The sequence below is a fragment of the Homarus americanus genome, unplaced genomic scaffold (genome assembly GCF_018991925.1).
Source record: "Homarus americanus isolate GMGI-L3 unplaced genomic scaffold, GMGI_Hamer_2.0 scaffold39155, whole genome shotgun sequence".
Classification (NCBI taxonomy): Eukaryota; Metazoa; Arthropoda; class Malacostraca; order Decapoda; family Nephropidae; genus Homarus; species Homarus americanus.
The window spans coordinates 4,767,046-4,789,357 of NW_024737042.1; the positions used below are offsets into that span (position 1 = coordinate 4,767,046).

General features: G+C 42.3%; 1 protein-coding gene across 1 annotated transcript in view; it reads right to left on the reverse strand.

Annotated features, from left to right (window-relative positions):
* Positions 1–19,221, reverse strand: part of LOC121872610 — a 169,674-nt gene extending 150,453 nt beyond the window's left edge. The window contains exon 1 of the mRNA XM_042375490.1: positions 18,906–19,221. Coding sequence (XP_042231424.1) covers positions 18,906–18,908 — 3 coding nt within the window. The 5' untranslated portion in view covers positions 18,909–19,221. The remainder of the gene's footprint in view (positions 1–18,905) is intronic.
* Positions 19,222–22,312: the final 3,091 nt, after the last annotated feature.

Consider the following 22,312-nt stretch of genomic DNA (forward strand, 5'->3'; position numbering starts at 1 on the left):
AATGCGCTTAACAGAGCATAACAATTTCAAATGTTCGGAAAAATGTGCCCCCCTGCGTCCCCCTAGTGTGGCAAATTACCTCCATGACCATTCTGAATCTGTTTCTCGGTGAGGGTGATATGAATTCAGAACCCACCACAGCAGGTGTGATTTTAAAATGTGTGCATTTCTTCTGAGTCATATTTCTAGAAGCTGGTGCACCTGAGCCACACACACACACACCTTGTTTTATTAAGGCCATTACTTAGCTCCCTCGGCACATTACCATCTGTGTTCCTCTCATTGTTTACGGTCGACGGTGCTCTCTCCAATATTACTTCCTCCTGTAGAGTTATAACCAAGCTATCACAATATCCTAATTATAAAAGGAGTTTTGTGTGTTGTGGAGGAGAACCGCTGACTATATTTGTGTGTGTGTGTGTGTCTGTGTGTGTGTGTGTGTGTGTGTGTGTGTGTGTGTGTACAAGCGCGCGTATCCGAGGGCGTGTGCGTGTTCGAGAAAATGAAACAAAAAAAACAACAATAGTAAGTGACAGCAAGAGAGTGGAAGACACACAAACAGCATTCTCGACTCCGCCAGACACAGGTACTCACTCTACCTTTCAGCTTCGATAAGATAACCATCGCGTCCAACCACTATGCCCCTGAACCTCTCCTCAACAGCAGGAAGGTAATACGGGAGGGGAATACACAAGGGCGTCGCTCACAAGGAAGGTGGACATGAGGGAGAGGGAAGATGGCGGTCATAGCTAAACGAGGGTTTCTGGCCAATAATATTACAACCACCACCAAGATGACCTACAGCTGCTGCCTCTAACTGTTATCTCGCTTCTTCTTTTTCCTCTCCTTTACCTTTCCCTAAATCAGTCGTGTCTCTTCCTTCGCCCTCTGTTCCTATCACTCCACAATCGCCAACATCAACAATGTAACCCGAAGCTATGGCGTCCGACTGCTCCTTCTCCTCCGGTTATCAACAGTCGTCCTCCACCAAGACTCTCTCTCTCTTTACTCATCCACACACATAACTTCTCCCTTTATCGATCTTCTCTTTTCTCCACCATTCCTTTCACCCTCCCTCCCGCCTTCACTCTGACCCAGTGTTTTTACCCTCCGTCCAATTCCTTCCTTCCAATCACATTTCATCCCACTATTTCAGCAACAGACAACAGAACACCTACAGGTACCGGTACAGACATGTATGATTTCAACATAATTATCAGTCTGTATGTAAAAAAGTTTAATTGTCCAGAAGGAATTGCAAATGGAATCTATACAATAACATACAGACATACAGAATTATACAAAGCCGAGCCTCTCAACAGCAGCAGCTCTCTTGAAAAGGCTCCTCAAACACATTAAGAATTCAAGAGTTATGCACAACTGCTGATAAAATTCCCTCTTGATACTTTTGGTAACCTCTGGCATTTTCCTCAGCGTCTGTAAGTAATGAGATTTGGGCCTTAAAACATCTATTTACCCGAGTGTTCTTTGCGTTCGTGCTTTGTTTTTTTAGTAGTAAATCTATCACAATTTATAATGAAAACCAGCGTCCAACAACCACAAGCACATCACAAATATAACCCACAAGTAGATGCTAGATATTGCCTAGAGTCGAGGGAATTTTTTGCCACAACTGTACAAACCTGAATCCTTACATCGTGCTGTTACGTGACCTGCGTGTTAATGTTAAAAAGGTTCCTACACCATAATTACCTGTCCTGTAATGAATTTTGTAATTGTGTTTACTGTACTCTGGAATGTAATGGCGCGTTGTATCCAGTTCTCAGTAATAAACAACGTGTAAACATTAGGTCATAACACTTGGTATACAGAGGAAACAGTTCCACATTAATTACACTCACCCTTCCCGAGCGCACCTCCATCTCTCCTCCACCCACCTGTCCATCCGTCCGCCCTCCTCCGCCCAACAAGTGCTTCTTCCCCACCCATACGTCCATCCGTCCGTCCTCCCCCACCCACCCATCCGTACGTCCCCGTCCCCTGCCGCTCACCCCACACCGCCAGCCAGCCACCCACAAGTTACACCAACACTATGCAAATTGCTGAGAACCTTCCCGAGTCATCGTTGTGGGTCACTTGGACAGCGTGACCAGCAGGTGTCGTATAGCGGGTGTTGCTCGGTAAGGACCCAACAGCCAATAGAAAATGTAAAAACCTTAAGGAAATAAATATATGAACAAGACACACAGCCTATACGTGACAGGAGTTGTACTTAAAGAATGCAATCACTGGACGAAATTAATAATATATAATAATTGTAAATGAATGAATAAATAAACTATACACACACACACACACACACACACACAATGCATTTAACTCGTGAATAATGTGGTTGCTCCTCTGTGTGTGTGTGTGTGTGTGTGTGATAACAATTACTATAACACACACGGACCAATTTACTCCCGTTCACAACATAACACATACGATCGTTACATAAATAAAAAATTATAATAATTTCTCGTGTATACATACCAGTATATTTCCATGCACTGTTTACATGATATTGGTGTTATTATTATTATTATTATCATTATTATTATTATTATTATTATTACCATCATTCCTATCATTATCATAACTAGAAGCAGCAGCCGCAGTAGTACAAATGCACCCAACGCCGCCAGAAAAGCCATAGCTTATAAAACATTAATTCGAGAAACTCCAGCAGGTAACCCCTAAACATCATCACATTCAATAAAAACATTCAACATCAAAAAAACCGAAACACAATTACAATCTCATAAGATTATTCACGAACAAAATACAATATCTATATAAGACAATTCAAAAACCAAATACAACACACATACGAAAAATACAAGGGCAAAATACAGTCCCTACAATGGTGTATTTTCGGAGGTAATTATTGTAAGCCCAGCTCTCTCTCCCAGCCCGGTGTGTACAGTTTATGTCTGGTGTCCGGACGTTAGATAATAGAACAGGAAGAAACGGTTTGAGGAGGAAGAAGAAGGGAGCAAGAGAGGGGGAAGAAAGGTGGTGGTGTGGGGAGAAAGGAGGTGGCGTGGGGAGAAAAAGGAGCAAGAGGGGCAAGAAAGGTACAAGAGGGGGGAAATAGAGGAGAAAGAGGGTGAACAAAGGAATGGGAGAGGGGGAAGGTGGTGGGGAAGAAAGGAAGAAGGGGAGAAAGCAGGGAGAAAGAGGGTGAACAAAGGACTGGAAGAGGGGTAAGAAAGGAGGAGGGGGGAAGAAAGGTGGAGGGGGGAAGAAAGGTGGAAGAGGTCGAGGAAGAGGAGGAAGAAAGGAGATGGAATAAAGAAAGGAAAGAGTTTTTTTTTAACACAAATTTTTGCAATTTTTTTTATAGAGGAAGTTAAATGTTAATAAATTTTGGATACTAGGAAGTGCTTTTGTTTTAGGGGCACGAAATTACCAACAGCAGAACTACCTCCCCCCCACCCCCCCAAAATTCAAGCACACAAGTCCTAACAGTACGAGAGAGAGAGAGAGAGAGAGAGAGAGAGAGAGAGAGAGAGTACAATACAAAACAAAATGTAACTTGATCATGTCTCCGGGAAGCAGGCAGGAGGAGTCACGCACGCTGTTGCCATACATAAGTAGGGCGTGCTAATTCACCACCACTTCGCCTAGAACATCACCACCACGACACCTGATTCACGGCGACTACTGACAGAGAAGCTGAGGTAGTGAAAGAATGGTGGTGGTGGTGGGGGGGAAGAGGGAGTGATGCAAGGGGAAGGAGGCTGAGGAAATGAGAGATGATGATATGGTGAAAGGAGGAAATGGTAAAGACGAGAGGAGATAAGGGGAGGAGAAGAAGGCCAGGATAGGTGTGAGGGGAGAATGAAAGGAAGAGGAAGATGAGGAGAGGATGAAGGAGAGGGGGGAAAGGGTGATAAAGAGAGGTGGAGGAGAGGAGGGGAAGATGAGAGGAGGAAGTGGGGAAGAGGGGAAAGGAGAGATGGGGAGAGGAGATGAAGAGAGAGGGGACGATGTGTGGAAGGAGAATAAAAGAAGGGCGTGAAGAGGGAAACCGGAAAAGAAAGGATGAAGACAGGGAGAGAATAGGGTGCGGGATGAAGCAACAGAAGGGATGAGGAGGGTGGAGGAAGGAGGTGGAAAGGAAAGAGGAGGGGAGGAGGGAAGGGAAGGGAAGGGAGGGAAGGAAAAAAGGAGGGGAGGGAAGGGGAAAAGGAGGGGAGGGAAGGGGAAGAAGGAGGGGGAGGGAAGGGGAGGAGAGGAGAAGAAAAGGAGAGAGAGGAGGGGAGGGAGGAGAGGGAGGAGAGAGAGGGAGAGGGAGGGAGGGGAGAGAGAGAGGGGAAGGGAGGGGAGGGGAGAGGGAGGGGAGGGGAGAGGGAGGGATTATATTCCTAAACGTGTTGGCTCAGTGAACTTCAAGGGATAATTACATCAAAAAACCAGAACGAACGAAAATGATCAGAGTCCAACGTTAACGACTGAAATTCTTCGCCTCGAGGCACAGAGCAGAGATGAAGAGACCCCCCCCCAGGAGGTAACCGTCCATTGAGTCACTTACAGTAACACCTGGTAATCACATCCTTGCAACAGGTATAGTAGGGCCGAGTGGAACACCTCTCTCCAGCGACTAATAAGGAAACTGGGGTCACAGGAATAATAATAGCGTTCCTCCCGACTCCTGAGCTTATTTCACCTATAGATTATCCCTCCCTAACGCTACCCTAACCTAATTTAACCTCACTTAACTTGGTTTAACCCATATCCCCGGGGTAAGAATTAAGGTGTTTAATCATCGGGTAAAAAAATAAGCTGGGTGAGTCTAAATCTTCAGGTAACTCAATACTACCAAAGACGTCATGATTCGACTCTGGTCCTACGGTAAGTTCTCCTTGTAGAATCGATAAACATCACACAATCTATGCAAATTCTTAAGAGGTTACTCGTCATCATTGAGTAAAATAATCAATCTGGTAACGAACAGGTTTTCGAAACAAAGTATAAAGATACACTAGTGTGGCTCGAATCTTATCCTATCATAACATTATCGGTATCAGGGCGTGGGTCACTTTACAAGATATATACAGCCAGGCCGGTGACACAACAACACCCACCATCACAGCAAACAAAAACACCAACACTAACAAACAAAAGCAAATAAATCGTTAACATAAACAGCAGTATTAACACCAACAAAAGCAAACCCACAACATATACAACAACAAACCCACAACAATTACAACAAACCAAACCCACAACAATTAACAACACAACCAACAAACAATACAACAAACCCACAACAATTACAACAAACCCACAACAATTAAAAAGAAAAGCAAACCCACAACATATACAACAACAAACCCACAACAATTACAACAAACCCACAACAATTACAACAAACCCACAACAATTAAAAAAGAAAAACAAACCCACAACAATTAACAAATAAAAACAAACCCACAACAGTTATAAAAACAACAACAAAGAAAAACACAAGAGTTACGGAACTTTGGAATCTAACGTGAAAAAGGTAGGGCAGTATTTCCGTGTCATGAACCAGTGCGCTGTGCATTATCTCCAGGTTCCGCCCTACTGACAAAAACACAGGATTCCTCAAAAATAATCCCAAGCTTTAACATGATTACTCCTACTCCTAAGCTTTAACATGATTACATATAATCCTATGCTTTGAAATGATTACTTCTTCTAACATACAGCCCTAAGCTTTAGCATAATTACTCCTACTAACACGGAAACAATGCTAAGCTTTACATGCTTACAAGTAATCCTAAGCTTTAATATGATTACTTCTACTAACACAGTCCTAAGCTTTAACATGATTACTTCTACTAACAAACAAAACTAAGCTTTATCACGATTACTTCTACCAACACACAATACCAAGCTTTAACATGATTACTTCTACTAACACACAATCCTAAGCTTTAACATGATTACTTCTATTAACACATAATCCTAAGCTTTAACACGATTACTTCTACTAACAAACAAACCTAAGCTTTATCATGATTACTTCTATCAACACACAATCCTAAGCTTTAACAAAATTACATTTAATAACAAGAGAATCCAAAATGTACCTCTCACACCTCCCTCCCACCATCCGGCCTCCCAAGGTAGAGGGATCACCACCTTGTCCCAGCTTCCACCTGCGCCAGAGCAGAGGAGGGTGGTGTCGTGAGGCAAGTGGAATGTTGTCACCTACGCCAACCGCTACCACCACCTAAAACCACAATTCACCTACGCCAACCACACTCCAACACCACCAAGAACTACATTTCAACCACGACAACCACTCCACACCCAACACTCACCCATGCACCCCCCATCACTACAAATAATATTCATCCACACCAACAAATACCCCACTACGATCATCCACACCAAGAGTACCCATGCTGAGACACGAGATATCACCACCAGCGACCACAGCAATAACAGCACCATCAAAATTCGTACGAGTCATTAAACTCTCACTCGGCTCGACAGTATTTTTTAAAACAATAATGTGTTAATTTCGTCTACAAATGGCTGTAATTAACCAGAGCGGAAACATTTTTTTTGTATCGAGGCCGACAGGATACAGTTACACACCCATACATGCCTCAATACATAACTTACTGAGGCATTGTATTTTTCCTACTACAATGTGTGTGTGTGTGTGTCCTACCCGAGGTTCATTGGCTGGAATATTCTCGGTACGTGGTCCACCTCACCATAATTTCCGACCTCCACAGTTTAAGATTCTTCCACTACTACAGTATATATCGCTGTCCCTGTACACCCCCAAGAGTCTCCTTGCACCCATCACCCCCCACTCCCGTAATCAAAATATTTAAGAGAGAACTTTGATTACATATACCTGTGTGTGCTACTGTATATACACCGTGATGATGCCGGGACAAACACCTTTACAACTGTGCAGAGGATGAAAACAATAATGTCTCAAGTTTTGTATTTAAAAAAAAATCCAAACAGACGCACCGAAACTAAAACTTCTCGCTGGTGTCACTATAGAAGCCTACGGTGGCCAACAGGCAAGGATCGTCAATAAACATGTTTATTTTACCAACGGCGCTAAAAACAAGATAATAAATCAATATCAAAACAACAAGGCATTTCCACAGTCACGGCAGCTGCATAATTTTATAAAGACACGTGAGAATTAGAACTCTAGTTCACAAGTCTCCCGTAGATATAAAATATATTTCAGAGGACGACCCGACAACACTGCCTTATACATACATCAGACGTACGTGAGTTGGTAACACTTGTAAAGCTCTAACCAGGAAAATTTTATATGTACTGATTATACTATTTTTATTCAGCGATTAAGATATACATATATAGGGTCACCTAACAGGAATTTCCAGATTGTAAATGTTTACGTATTTAAATTAGGGTATTCATTTTCGTTGACCCTGTATAAAAACTACTAAAGACCATAATTATTATTAACGCTGACAAGTATCCAACAATATATATATATATATATATATATATATATATATATATATATATATATATATATATATATATATATATATATATATATATATAATACTGTAAGTGCATCTAGTATGCTGATTTCTACACATCTTCAGTCTGCCTATCTGTACTCACCCCTGAGATGAATTACACGAAAGCGCTTTTTCTTCTTTCCTTGTTATATATATATATATATATATATATATATATATATATATATATATATATATATATATATATATATATATATATATATATATATATATATATATATATATATTACTGAAGTGCAACAAATTGCAGGACAATTCTTCCATTTTTACCCCAGGGTGTGTAAAAGGATTTTTTTTTTTACTTTTTAAAAGCTTGGAAGCATGTTAAGAGAAAAAAAAAACCTGTAAAACGTACCAAAATATAATGAAAAATATAAGCCTGTCCGTTTTTTCCTACCCAAATTTCCCGAGGTGGCGGCAGCAGTCTGGACCTCCCTAAAAAGGGGTTAAGATATTACTTCGTCTATTCTGACCAAGTATATCCTTTACCCTGACCTTGTTTTTATTCAAAGGGGTGTGTGTGTGTGTGTGTGAGGAGCGATAAGTTACAAATTCTTTAAGACTACAATAACTGTTTCAACTCCTGGTTTTAATGTGCCTAAGACAAAGAAAATTCTCCTCGTACATTATGGTTCTCTCCAAATACGCTGTGTTCTCCGTATATATGTTGTGGTTCTCTGTAAATACGCTGTAGTTCGTGGCTCTAGGTAAGAACGCCGTGCCTTTCTGTAAATACGTCAGCAGTCATTGTAATTACGTCGTTGTTTTCCAAGTAGGTCGTGAGTCCTTTTAAATAGGTCGTGCGTAATTCTTTGTTCACACGTTCTTATTTTCTTCCTATCTTGTATATCTGTTTCTGTTCTCTTCCTCCTTTTCCTGTTCTCGTTATCCTATTTTGCATCTCTTCCCGTTTCATATTCTTTTCTTTCTATTTTTCAACTCTTCTTGTTCTTTGTCTCACTGGAGCGAGTCTTGTGGCAGTAATATCGAAGGAAGGACAGTCTCCAAGAGGGCGTGTAGTGGGAGTGTTGCAATAATCCAGGCAAACCATCGACTCAACGATCGAACTGCAATATGCAAACGAATCTGAGCAACGTCTATCAACTCAATATTTAGACTATCGCATGTGTGAGACTTGCGACTATGATACAGATAATTCCTTGCAACTTACTTAACTTAAAACCATTGCTCTAAATGTATATGGTGTGAAATGGACCATACATCCCAGCAACGCGACGGACGCTTTGACAACAACATGCAGAAAGATTTGACGCAATGATCCGTACAAAGTTAGCAAAGTGAACACTGCGGCTACAATATGCAAACGAGCTCCCCGCTGCGGCATTCCCTCACGGGTCACAGTGGCACCACTAGACAAGCACCCCCCCCCCCTCCCCTCACACCTAATGCATATTCACCACGACAACACCTTGGCAGGGCAGACGGTCACTCTCACTCCCAGACTCTACAACTGTTTCAAATGATAGTGAGTCAGTGAGCACCCCCCTGTGTCTGGTACATAGAGCACATGCGAGCAACCGAAGGAGGAGTTACAAGAGTGCTGCTGAGGGCAAGAGTACTTCTGGGGGCAAGAGTGCACAGGGGCAAGAGTACCTGGGTAAGAGTACTGCAGGGGGCAAGAGTACTGCAGGGGGCAAGAGTGCTGCTGGGGGCAAGAGTGCTGCTGGGGGCAAGAGTATAAGCTATCTATAAAAACTATGAAATACCTAGAGTTTATACATAATCTCTACACACGATGAACAATACGCTGCGACTAGATGAAAAATTACGTTTTAAAATGCCTAGAGCATCATCGAGGAGAAAGTAAATAAATAATATAACAAACAACAATTACCATGAAGTGATGTTTTCCGGCGCGTCCTCATCACTGGCCTATAAAACCTGTATTGACGAAATAGCCTCACGCACTCAGCTATACATTATACCAGAAAATACCAAGATGCACTAAGCTATACATTATACCAGAAAATACCAAGATGCACTAAGCTATACATTATACCAGACAATACCAAGATGCACTAAACTATACATTATACAAGAAAATACCAAGGTGGACTCAGCTATACTGTACATTATACCAGAAAATACCAAGATGCACTAAGCTATACATTATACCAGAAAATACCAAGATGGACTCAGCTATACATTATACCAGAAAATACCAAGATGCACTAAGCTATACATTATACCAGAAAATACCAAGATGCACTAAGCTATACATTATACCAGAAAATACCAAGATGCACTAAGTTATACATTATACCAGACAATACCAAGATGCACTAAGCTATACATTATACCAGAAAATACCAAGGTGGACTCAGCTATACATTATACCAGAAAATACCAAGATGCAATAAGCTATACATTATACCAGAAAATACCAAGACGCACTAAGCTATACATTATACCAGAAAATACCAAGATGCACTAAGCTATACATTATACCAGAAAATACCAAGATGCACTAAGCTATACATTGTCAAGTCATAACCAATCGCCTTACCCCTAAAACTTCAATCTATAAACATGGGACTCCAATGCAGCCTCAGTCCAGGTATCACGGTGTGTGTGTGTGTGTGTGTGTGTGTGTGTGTGTGATCAACGACCGGCCACGTGAGAACCCTTCACCAGGTAGTGCTTGAAGATGGCCATGTTCTTCCCAGCCACGCCCCGCCCCCGCTTCACCAATACATGACTAAGGAAAAAATAAAAATAAATCACAGGAAATATACAGAGTTTTAAATAGCCAAAATACATTTTTTTTCTTGCTGTATATTTTCCCCTAAATTCGGGATTCTTTCTGTCCAGAGGGAAACTGTCTGGTGCGGCAATTTGTAAATCAATCAGTGTTAATCATTTATTGTGTGTGTGTGTGTGTGTGTGTGTGTGTGTGTGTGTGTGTGTGTGTAAGTGTGTGTGTGTGTGTGTGTGTGTGTACCCTGTGTGTGTGTGTGTGTGAGTACCCTTCACCACCCAACACATAACACACCACATTAACTTCTGTACATATGAACCTGTTCCCACTCCAACTTACTTCCCCACCATTGCTGTCCCAAAACTTTCCCCATCTCTCCTTTACTTTCCCTCTCGTCTGTCCACGAACTTTCTGTCTTTCATTTCCGCACTTTCTCTTCACTGTCGACCTTTCTCTTCAGCTTTTCTAAGACCTCCGTTTCAATTAATTCTCTTTCTCCATTCCCCATCCCATTACCGTCTTCATTCCATTTACTCTCAATCACATTTTATGACTTAACGGAACTGCCGACTCGTGACAAGAGGCCCAGCTAGTGACGTGTCGCTCCTGTGAATTGATTGAGCGTGTGTGTGTGTTGTCTACCCCAAGCAAGAAACACACACCACAATTTTAAGACGATGGCGGTGTAATGCGAGTCTTCAGTGTGAACATAATCTCTCTCTCTCTCTCTCTCTCTCTCTCTCTCTCTCTCTCTCTCTCTCTCTCTCAACAAAACCCAGCAACTCGAAGACAACAATTCCACTGGAACTTATAACGTAACAGCAAATTCACAAAACGCAAACTACATTACCACAGAAACTTAACAGAAGCAGTAACTACGTAGCAGGAACAATACGTAGTACCCAAGTAGCAAAGGCAGCGGCAATCCCATATGTTATGTGTGTGGAAAAAGACCTTGGTGTTTACAGAATCCCTTGAGAAAAGCATACAACCCAAAGATCATGTTCTGCACATAACTTTATTCTGCATCGTGACCAAGCAGTGTGTTATTTCTCTTATGCTTGCAAGCGAATAATACGGCGAATAATAGAGAACATGATGAACTAAATAACGATGCCTTAGTTGTATATTATTCCATCAAGGGTCTCTGTAAACACAAACATCACGGGACTTTGCAAATACCCTATGTACAGTCGCTCAAAAGTACTATCGTTATAAAAATGTGAGGAGGATATATAACAACGGATGAAGAATTTTGACAACCATACCGAGAAAACAGGATTTGCAGTGTTCATTCTGGAATTCATCGACCTCTCAAGTAAAAGTAGTTATTTGAGTGACTTTACATGGCAGCACTAACTAGGCAGCAGCAGCGCCAACTAGGAATAGACTTAGTAACTACTGCGCTATAACAGTACCAACTATGGATAAACAGAAGCAACAGCAGCACCAATAACTATGTACCAACAATAACTACGCACCAGAAGCAGTAACTACGACATACGGTGTACTGACTGCAATAACACTAAACATTAATGGCGTCAGTAGCAACAGTAGTAGTAGTAATAGAAGTAGACAATAGCAACAGGTACACAACAGCAAGTAACAGAAACAGTAGCAGCAGGTCAACAAAAGAAGGAAAACGGGAAAAGATGAACACTGGTGATGATGAGGAGGAGGCGAAGTGGGGCAAGTCAGCATTGATTCATCCACAGGTATTGGCAAAACTTCGGAAAAACAACCCACGAGTTACGAAACAAGTGCTTGGGAAAAGGAACTGAAGGGGGCCTCTTTTTCTTCTTCTCCTTCAACTCCTCCTCCTTCTTCTCCTCCTTCACCTCCTCCTTCTTCCTCTCCTTCACCTCCTTCTTCTTCTCCTCCTGCAGTATTTCTCCCGCACGCCCAGGCAGATGATGTCGTCGGTGTCTTATCTGGCCTTCCACCACAGATAATAATTACATACCTTGATGGGAAAACAATACAAGAGGTTCATTGACCCAAACGATGAGGTACAGAGAAGAGATCCGTACCACAAAATATCTTGACTGGAAGCAGACTGAACCACAAACAAACGAACAACAAATAAATAAGAGTCCTACCCGAGTCAACCAACCCCTAGCACAAAAAAAAATAAATAAATACAAAAATCCCTGCCAGAAGAGACGCCACACTGCACCGGATGTTGTGACAAGATCCCCGCCTCACCTGACCACCATGCATTAGGTCTCGTGAAACTCGAGCTGGTGAGATCGTCTCCACTTTGCTCTTCTAGTGGGGGAGGAGTTTTGACCGGCCAGAAGCTATCACTCAGCTGGGATTTGGTCCGGCCACACACACTGCGCCAGGCGATATGTGAACACTACAGGTATTAGGTTATATACGAACATGCTAGGTGATATATAAATAGGCCAGGCGATTATAAACACACCAGGCGATTATAAACACACCAGACGATATATAAACACACCAGACGATATATAAACACACCCAGGCGATATACAAACACACCAGGCGATATACAAACACACCAGGCGATATATACAAACACACCAGGCGATATATAAACACACCAGATGACATATAAACAACCAGGCGATATACAAACACACCAGGTGACATATATGCTAAACCATTGACCAGGCGATATACAAACACACCAGGCGATATACAAACACACCAGGCGATATACAAACACACCAGGCGATGAGAACACACTACAGATATAAACAACCAGGCGATATACAAAACACACACCAGGCGATATACAAACACACCAGGCGATATATAAAACACACCAGGCGATATATAAACAACCAGGCGATATACAAACACACCAGGCGATATACAAACACACCAGGCGATATATAAACAACCAGGCGATATATAAACAACCAGGCGATATACAAACACACCAGGCGATATACAAACACACCAGGCGATATACAAACACACCAGGCGATATACAAACACACCAGGCGATATACAAACACACCAGGCGATATACAAACACACCAGGCGATATATAAACACACCAGGCGATATATAAACACACCAGGCGATATCTTCGTACACTCCACCAAAAGCACAACAATGCACCGTCTTATTTACGTCCTGGCATGAATACCTCTCAGCTTCCCAGGACCTCATCATCTCACCTATCTTTCCAAGATAACATTATTCCCTACACGTAAACACAGTTCATGCACTAGATGATAAAATTAGCTCACTATAACCTAGTTACACAATGTTGTGGAAGTGAGTTGACTGTATTGTTAAAAATGTTGTTAAAGTTAGCAGAATTTGTTACAATCATTGTTGCTGCATGAAGTTGAATAACAATATTCTGTTGACAGCGTTGATGAAGTGAGTTAAATAATGTTAAAAACGTTGCTCACACGAGTTGAATATGCTTTCATAAATGTTGGATCTCGTGAAAATTTGGATCTCCAGCTTATTTCACCTGATGAAGGGTTGGGTTGGGTTGGGTTGGGTTAGCAGTAGGTGTTCACTCATCAGGTGAAGTAAACGGGGGTACCTAAAATGCATTTAGTCCAAATGCTAATTTAGGGAGAATGTATTATAATTATTATTATTTGTTATTCTAGTCATTGTTATTTTTTCTGTTTTGAACATTGTATTGTTATTATTCTTTTTGTCATTACTTCATTGTTACCAACTGGGTACAACCTTTACATTTACTGAAAACCTATTTATCACGAGAGAGAGAGAGAGAGAGAGAGAGAGAGAGAGAGAGAGAGAGAGAGAGAGTGTTCCCCCGAGGCCACTCTGTATGTATTTACAGATCCTCCCACTCTCAAACTTTCACTCTTCACGCAAAGTTGAGAATGAATACACGTTCTCTGCGGTAATTATATTCTGCCAACTATTCTCTCTCTCTCTCTCTCTCTCTCTCTCTCTCTCTCTCTCTCTCTCTCGATAAATAGGTTTTCAGTATAATTTCTGTTATCATATTCACTATTATTATTATTATTATTATTATTATTATTATTATTATTATTATTATTATTATTATTATTATTATTACTACTGCTACTACTATTATTATTAACAAGAGTTTGCCTAATGGCCACTGCATAGGCAAGGGCTACCATTATGGACAATAACGACGGAAAATTCTAGTCATCGAACTCTTCTGAGACCTTGCCGCGACACACACACACACACACACACACACACACACACACCAAATTCGGTTAAAATCATTACTATTTGTTCGAGTTCTCGTGATGACAATATCTGAGGCCAGGTAGTTCCATATCCCCCTCCCGCTGCGAGGCACAATATTGGTTGAAGCCCTACTTAATTATAGGAACCAGAGTGTGTCACTGAACTAAAAGATTATTTAAGAATTATTTGTCGAGTGCACCCGAACATTCAGTCTGTGGTTACGTGTAAACTCCTTTTTAAGTCCAGGATAGACCAGTACTGGTGTATGTTCAAGTTACGTTCAAAACCCAATCCATGTCCAGTTCCTGCCGACCGTGACAACAAGGTGATAATCATAGTATATAGATAAGTATGGAAATAACAAAATAAGAATGTAAAACAGGTAGATAAGTATGCAAGTAAACAAGTATGTAAGTAAACAAGTATTCATGTAAGTAAATACGTACGCAAGTAAATAAATATGTAAGTAAATAAGTATGAAAGTAAATAATTAAGGAATAAAAGAAGAAATATACATGTAAGTGAGGACCATTACAGTAAAAACTTTAAGAACTATACGGTAGTTATAGTATTTAGGAAGTTAACATACAAACAAAACGAAGCAGTAGAAGAGTTAGAGGAAGTACCAGAGACCAGAGAGAAGAGAAGAGGAACACTTGGACGGTATGTGACTCACGCAAACTCTTAATGGACACAAATGAAGCTCCCCCCTATGGCGACCTAAGGTACTCCACGACCTCCATATAGAGAATAAAATTGTAAGCTGGAGCCACGGCCCTCTCGACACGTATCATTAAAGCTGTCCAAAAAAAAAAAAACGCGATGAAGTGCTAAATCCGGACGTGTTTTAAGGCCCAGCTTTTAAAACAATAATGAGATCCTCTTCATTAACATATAAACAAGCTAAACAATTTAATTAATGTCATATCGTTCGGGTGTATTCCTGTTGATGAATAAATTCCTCCGAAATATTACAGGAAGACCTAAACCAACTTTTATGTGGACTAAAAAAAAAGACACGCAATTTAAAGTGGCAAATGTAAAGTTCTAAGGCTAGTGAATGGAAACAGAGAAACCAGCTATCAGATGAACAGTGTAGATATTGAGAAATCCAACTGAGAAAGATGTAGGGGTACCAGTAATGATATATAGGAACCTTAAGCAAATTCAACTACACTATACGTAGAAATTCAAAACAGGTTAACAAAGTACTAGGGTTCAAATGAAAGGGGGCGTTTGTAACAGGACAAGTGAGGTTATCCTTAAACTATATCTCGCGTATGTCAGACCGCACTTGATTAATAAGCAGTTCAGTTCAGGTCACCGTATTATAAAATAGATATCGATTCCCTAGAAAGCATATGGAGTAGCACAGCCGTCTCTAGGGGGGGTTACGGGGCCCGGGGCAAGTCATCATTGAGGGGCCCCTTTAGAGAGGTGATATGATCGAAGTGTATAAATGGAAGATGAGGTTAAAGGTGATATAACAATGGTACATAAACTATCAAATCAGGAGCGAACTCATAACAATGGTTTTAAATTAGACAAATTTACGTGAAATAGGTAACACTGGTTTGAAAATAGAGTTGTGGAATGAGTGGAACCAAATACCCAACTCCATCGTTAACTCAAACTCGCTGGGAAGCTTTAACTATAGGCTGGAGAGATGTACGACATAAGGGTTGGGTGTAAACAGAGCTACATATTTTTTATAGTATGGACCACAATAGATCCGCTGCAGTTCCCTTCATTCTTATATTAAGGATAATTCGGAAAATTATAATCAAACTGAACTGTCCAATACGTCCCCCTACCTGTGTCAAATATCAGCTATGCCGTGTCAAGGAAAATTAAATCTTTGGCCTATACACCACCAAAATTGTAATGAAAAAAAAATATAGTTCTTTATGTATTGACCAATTACGAAAAGACCCAAACAGGCGGAGAGCAATATCCTACAGCCCCCTCAGTTTAAAAGGAGGCGATTTGTATACAACAAAGCAAAACTCACAATAGCACGGGACTTAGCAGCTAATCTCCCAAAAAGCAGGTTGACCACAGCACAGTCTGGTAACTGTCAATGCACAATCAACCTTCCTATAACACAACTCCGGAACGCTAAGAAGAGGCCACCAGGATTCTCCTTATTAATTTGCTTGAGTCTTAAAAATAAAATAAAAAAATATAAAAAAAATTACCTATCAAAATAAAACAAATTCAGGGGGAAATTCCATACAATAACACAGACCACGGGTAGACAGGGTCGTCACACCTACTGAACGCTCAACACGACCATAGATACACAAAACTTGGAACGACACCACCAAATTAACTTTGTGGGATATAATACAGAATATACTGTAGCTGTGAGGCGTGACAGTGTATTGTTTCAGAGGTTGTCAGGTTGGCATGGCCCAGGTGAGACAGTGGGGGAGTGACGGCGGCTGCAGGTGACGCCAGGGTGGCAGACAGGGTGGCGACAGCACCTGCCGCCCCTCCCCTCCTGCCTCCACCTCCACACGATACCTCCGCCTAATCACACACACACACACACACACACACACACACACACACACACTGCTATTAAAATATAAAAATACTGTAACTAAAACCACAGGGGCACACAGCCAAATTAACCTGCACACGTACACACATTGTACATGTTTGTGTTAATTAAAAAACTTGTCAAATCCGTCGTCCAACAGGCTTTTAAAATAATCATTATACCAATTTACTCTTAACAACATTTTGTTTTTCCTTTATGTACTATTCATGCAGATAGTTCAAATATCAATGTTGCCGGTGTTTTTGCTTACATAATTACTGTCATTATAATGAGAGTAACGTGAAGGTTTGGGGTATCTGAACTTTAAATTACATACCCGCTTAAACCAGACATTACTGTACATACATGAACGTATTATTGTTAGGCTGAATTATTTTCAGTTGTCAGTCTTGATTAACTACAACGTGATAACATTATTATGCAAAACAGTCCCCCTTATATCCTGTGTAAGGTGAAGCGCAGAAGCGTTTACAGCGCCCATCGGGGAAGCATGCGGAGTTCATGCTTGCCTTTATGACTCGTGCATTAAGGGCGTAAAAGCCTGAAGGGTCATGGGTTTTGTCAGCAAGTTACATAAAGTGACAGAATGATGAGTGTGTGGGGGGAAAATTCCCGGTACAATTTATCTGTTTATGGCAAAGCGTGGCAGGTCCCTAATAATGTCAAGTGCCAGGCCACTAGAACAAGACATGGCAGGCATCAACGGGTTGACCTTGTGAGGTGATGGTTGCTCGTGTTATCTAGGGGGGTGGAGGGGGAGGGCTCACCACCCTCTTCCATCAATCTCGGGAGGGGCACTGTGCACACCCCACCCTTCAACCCTCATCCTGCCGCCCACACCCACCTACCAGGGCGGGGAGACCCTACCCTTCAATCTCATCCTGTTACCCATATCCACCACCCGGGGCGGGGCACGCTCCCACTCCTCATCCTGCCGCCCACACCTCCCACCCGGGGCGGGGCCCATGTGGTTCATTCATGAATAACATGAGTAGCTGCCACATTTGACTTTTGCCCTTCAGTAGAAACCCTAACTTCTGACACTTTAATTTGGGTGTTCCGCATTTGGTCTAGTGTTAACATAAGAACATAACAGTGGAGGAAACTGCAGTGGACCTATTGGCCCGTCCAACCTATGTTTGAAGCTATCCAGTGTATTCGAGTTAATGATGATGTTTGGTAACTTGTTCCACTTAACCACTACTCTATGCAAAGTGTACACGCGCACTTTCTTGTATAGTTACATCCAATATCAGTATCCGTTCACGTTATGATTCAGACAGGGAAAGTTTACGGACATACAGACGACAACAACATCTGGTCCGTCTCGATATCCAAACCCAAAACGATAATCCAATAACAGAGTTTTTAACAGAGATAAAAACAGTCAGATGGTCTTCTATGATGGATTGTATCCCACTTGGACGATCGTCTGTTTTATGCGAATTAACGAAACCAAATCTAGCCTTACCTGACCTGTTCATTGCACTAAGATGGTAAAAATCGCATCAAACAGGCGATCGTCTAAGTGGGATGACACCTCTATACTGTTATTCTTAACAGCAACACACAGCTCCCTGGAAATGTTATCTGAATTCAGGGTGCACAACCATCAACGTGACTTACACCAAGTCCTATGTTAATCCTTAAAAAAGCTCCAGCAAGTCATTCTCGAGGATTATTTCATAACATGGCACTAATCTTCACGTCAAAAACTTAATGACGTGCAATGACTCGGGTCAGCAGTCAGTTGCAAGTTTGCCAATTTATACCAAACGGTAGAAATTCTATGTCCCCTCCCCCACCCGTGCCGCCAACACCCGGCGGGGCAACTAAGTATACACAACAAACTATGAGACCAAAACCAACAGTGATGTGGATGACTCACCATTACATGACAGCCACTTCCACCGCTGCTGGTGTCGTCTTGGTTGTGGGAGGGCCATCACGTGCTGGACCACACCTTAGCTGCCACAAACACTCAACCTTCACCTGCCAGGTTGTATGGCAGTGTAGGTCACGTGGTGCACCCTGCTATACGCTGCTTCCTGCCCCACCTGTCAGGGGGAAGCGTGTAGAGCAGGCAGTAGCAGTGGCGCCCAGGTGACAACTCGGGACCTGCACCTCCCGTCAGGTGGATGTCAAGGCGGGGACTGAAGAAGTGAGTCTGGAGACCCCCGTTGCCACGCCGACAGGAGGAATATTGGCGGCCGTGGTGAGGCAGTATCCGGTGGTGTGTGGCAGGGCACGCCTGCGCCCTCACTCCTTACTGCTGCCGCTGTTCTGCCTCCCTCCCTCCTCCTCTTGCGACACTAAATCCAATTTGCAACAGACTTCCAATGCCTAAGATTTACGAATAATATTAGGCGATAAAACCCGTACTGGTCAGTTCTTCATTAAACAACCCAACAGCAACACTAAGCCAACGTGACTGACCCTGACACGATGCTAAGAGGGTATTGCCGCCCGCCACACCATTTATAGCAACCCAGACAACACTAAACATAGTACCAAACGTTTACGTCTGCATCACACACGTCCGACACGTAAACATTACACGGGAGGCAAATTGTTGTCACACCTGACCTTTATGACCTCAACACCACACTTCAAACTACAGTATGTACCGTATTCCTTAACAAAGAAAAAGAAAATGCACATTCTCAATGCCATTTCCCTTTCCTTCCGTACAATACTCCCTCACTTTTCCTGAAAACCCCATCCCCCCCTCCCTTCCCCCCCTTCCCCAAGCCATCACCTACCCCCTCCTTCATTACCTCTCCCTCGGCATCGTCTCTCCATCTTACCCCCTCCCTCCCATCCCACCCATATCCTCCCTCCCGCCAGTCTATTCCAATACCACCCATCCCTCTCCTACCCCCATCGCACCTCTTCCCTCCCTACCCCGATCGCACCCCCTCCTGTCTTACCTCCTCCCTCTCACACCCCCGCCATGGACTCAACATCTGGTCTGTCTCGATATCCAAACCCAAAACGATAATCCAAGAACAGATATCCTATAAAATTTTTGTCAACTCCCCTATGCCTCTCTACTTCATGGAAACACTATAAGGGTAAGGACGGGACGGAGGTGGGCGGTCACGCGCATGACGGGATGGGGCGGGACTGGACGGGCAGGTGGGCGGGCGGGTGGTGGCGCAGGGTGGTGGTGGTGCGGCCAGGCAGGCACAGGCCAGTCACACGGCTGTGCATGGCCCAGGCGACACCCACCTATTGATTTGTCTCCGATAATGCACTACGCCAGCCATCTCAATACTCCTCCACATAAGGTCACCTCACTACTCTATGTCAGTTATAATGTCTAATTTACCACAAACATTTTGTTGATCAACCTCCATGACACGTGTTGACCTATTACTGCAACAAGTGTTGACCTACTACTACAACACGTGTTGACCTACGACTACAACACGTGTTGACCTACTACTACAACACGTGTTGACCTACGACTACAACACGTGTTGACCTACTACTGCAACACGTGTTGACCTACTACTACAACACGTGTTGACCTACTACTACAACACGTGTTGACCTACTACTACAACACGTGTTGACCTACTACTACAACACGTGTTGACCTACTACAACACGTGTTGACCTATTACTGCAACACGTGTTGACCTACTACTACAACACGTGTTGACCTATTACTGCAACACGTGTTGACCTACTACTGCAACACGTGTTGACCTACTACTACAACACGTGTTGACCTACGACTACAACACGTGTTGACCTACTACTGCAACACGTGTTGACCTACTACTAGAACACGTGTTGACCTACTACTACAACACGTGTTGACCTACTACTACAACACGTGTTGACCTACTACTACAACACGTGTTGACCTACTACTACAACACGTGTTGACCTACTACTACAACACGTGTTGACCTACTACTACAACACGTGTCGAACCACTATACCGTCCTGACCAAGCTCCCCCCCATACGAACACCTCAACAGACGATAAACACTGAACGCACACCCACCTAACCTAAACAAACCTCCCCAACCTGATGTCCTCCCGGGGCCACGACTGTTGCCATCCCACTGTGAGATATTGTGATGAGATGTGAGAGTAAGGCGCCCAGAGATGTGAGAGGAAGGAGTGAGAATCCGTAGAAATATGTGAGGTGGAACTGCAGAAACATGAAACTGTAGACAGGTGAGAGAAACTGTAGAAAGATGTGAAAGAAACTGTAAAAAGATGTGAGACTGTAGAAAGGTGTGAGAGAAACTGTAGAAAGATGTGAGAGAATGTAGGAAGGTGTGAGAGAAACTGTAAAAAGATGTGACTGTAGAAAGGTGTGAGAGAAACTGTAGAAAGATTAGAGAAACTATACATTGATGTGAAAAAAACAGCAGACAGACGACGTGAAACTCGGGGATAAAATCTTAAGAGAAACTTGTTAATAAAAATAGTGTGAAACGGTAAATGAGACGTAAGGTCAATAAAACTGCGGCAAGGCATCCGGCCGCAGCTGCTTCCACACACCACCACCGCAGACTCCAGGCTCTTCGACACATAATCACGGTATACTAATTAACACGAACTGAGTTACCCTTCCTCGCCCTAGAATTACATTAATGAGTTTTCCCTAAAGCAGATACGCTGTAGTGATGGCATCAACACTTATCCTTAGTGTGTGTAGTCTGTGGCCTTCCTAGTGGGGTGTATTGAGTTTGTATTAATAACTGCAGTAGTACTGGCAATAATAATAGCAATAACAATAATAATAATAATAATAATAATAATAATAATAATAATAATGATAATAATAATAATAATAATACAAAATTGAGAATTTAGTTTAGTAAAAAAAAACAGACCACGATTAACGTGATTAAAACTTTTAAAGAATAAATCAGAATCGCAAGAGAAGAGAAATTAGCATAAGTAGTAGTGATGTACAGGGTAGGTACACCGGGGAAGCCATCTGAGGACCACCACCAGAACGCGTCTGTGGTCACAGCCTCAATCTTGGCAGCGGTTTTTTGTCAGGTGATATACTGTATTGTATATACTTGGACCGCACCCCCCCATCTTCCAATACACACACACACACACAGATATGCAACATAGCTACTTGGGTATTCTTTGAATATAAACACTGATATCCAACACCCGCGGCTCTCACTGCATTGATAACTTTTTTATATTTGATAACCTCAGCTTATCTCAAAGAATTTTATTTTCGCGTTATTAAAACGCTGAGCACACCATCAGCTGCCCACTATACTCCGAATAAACGTAAACCACTTTCA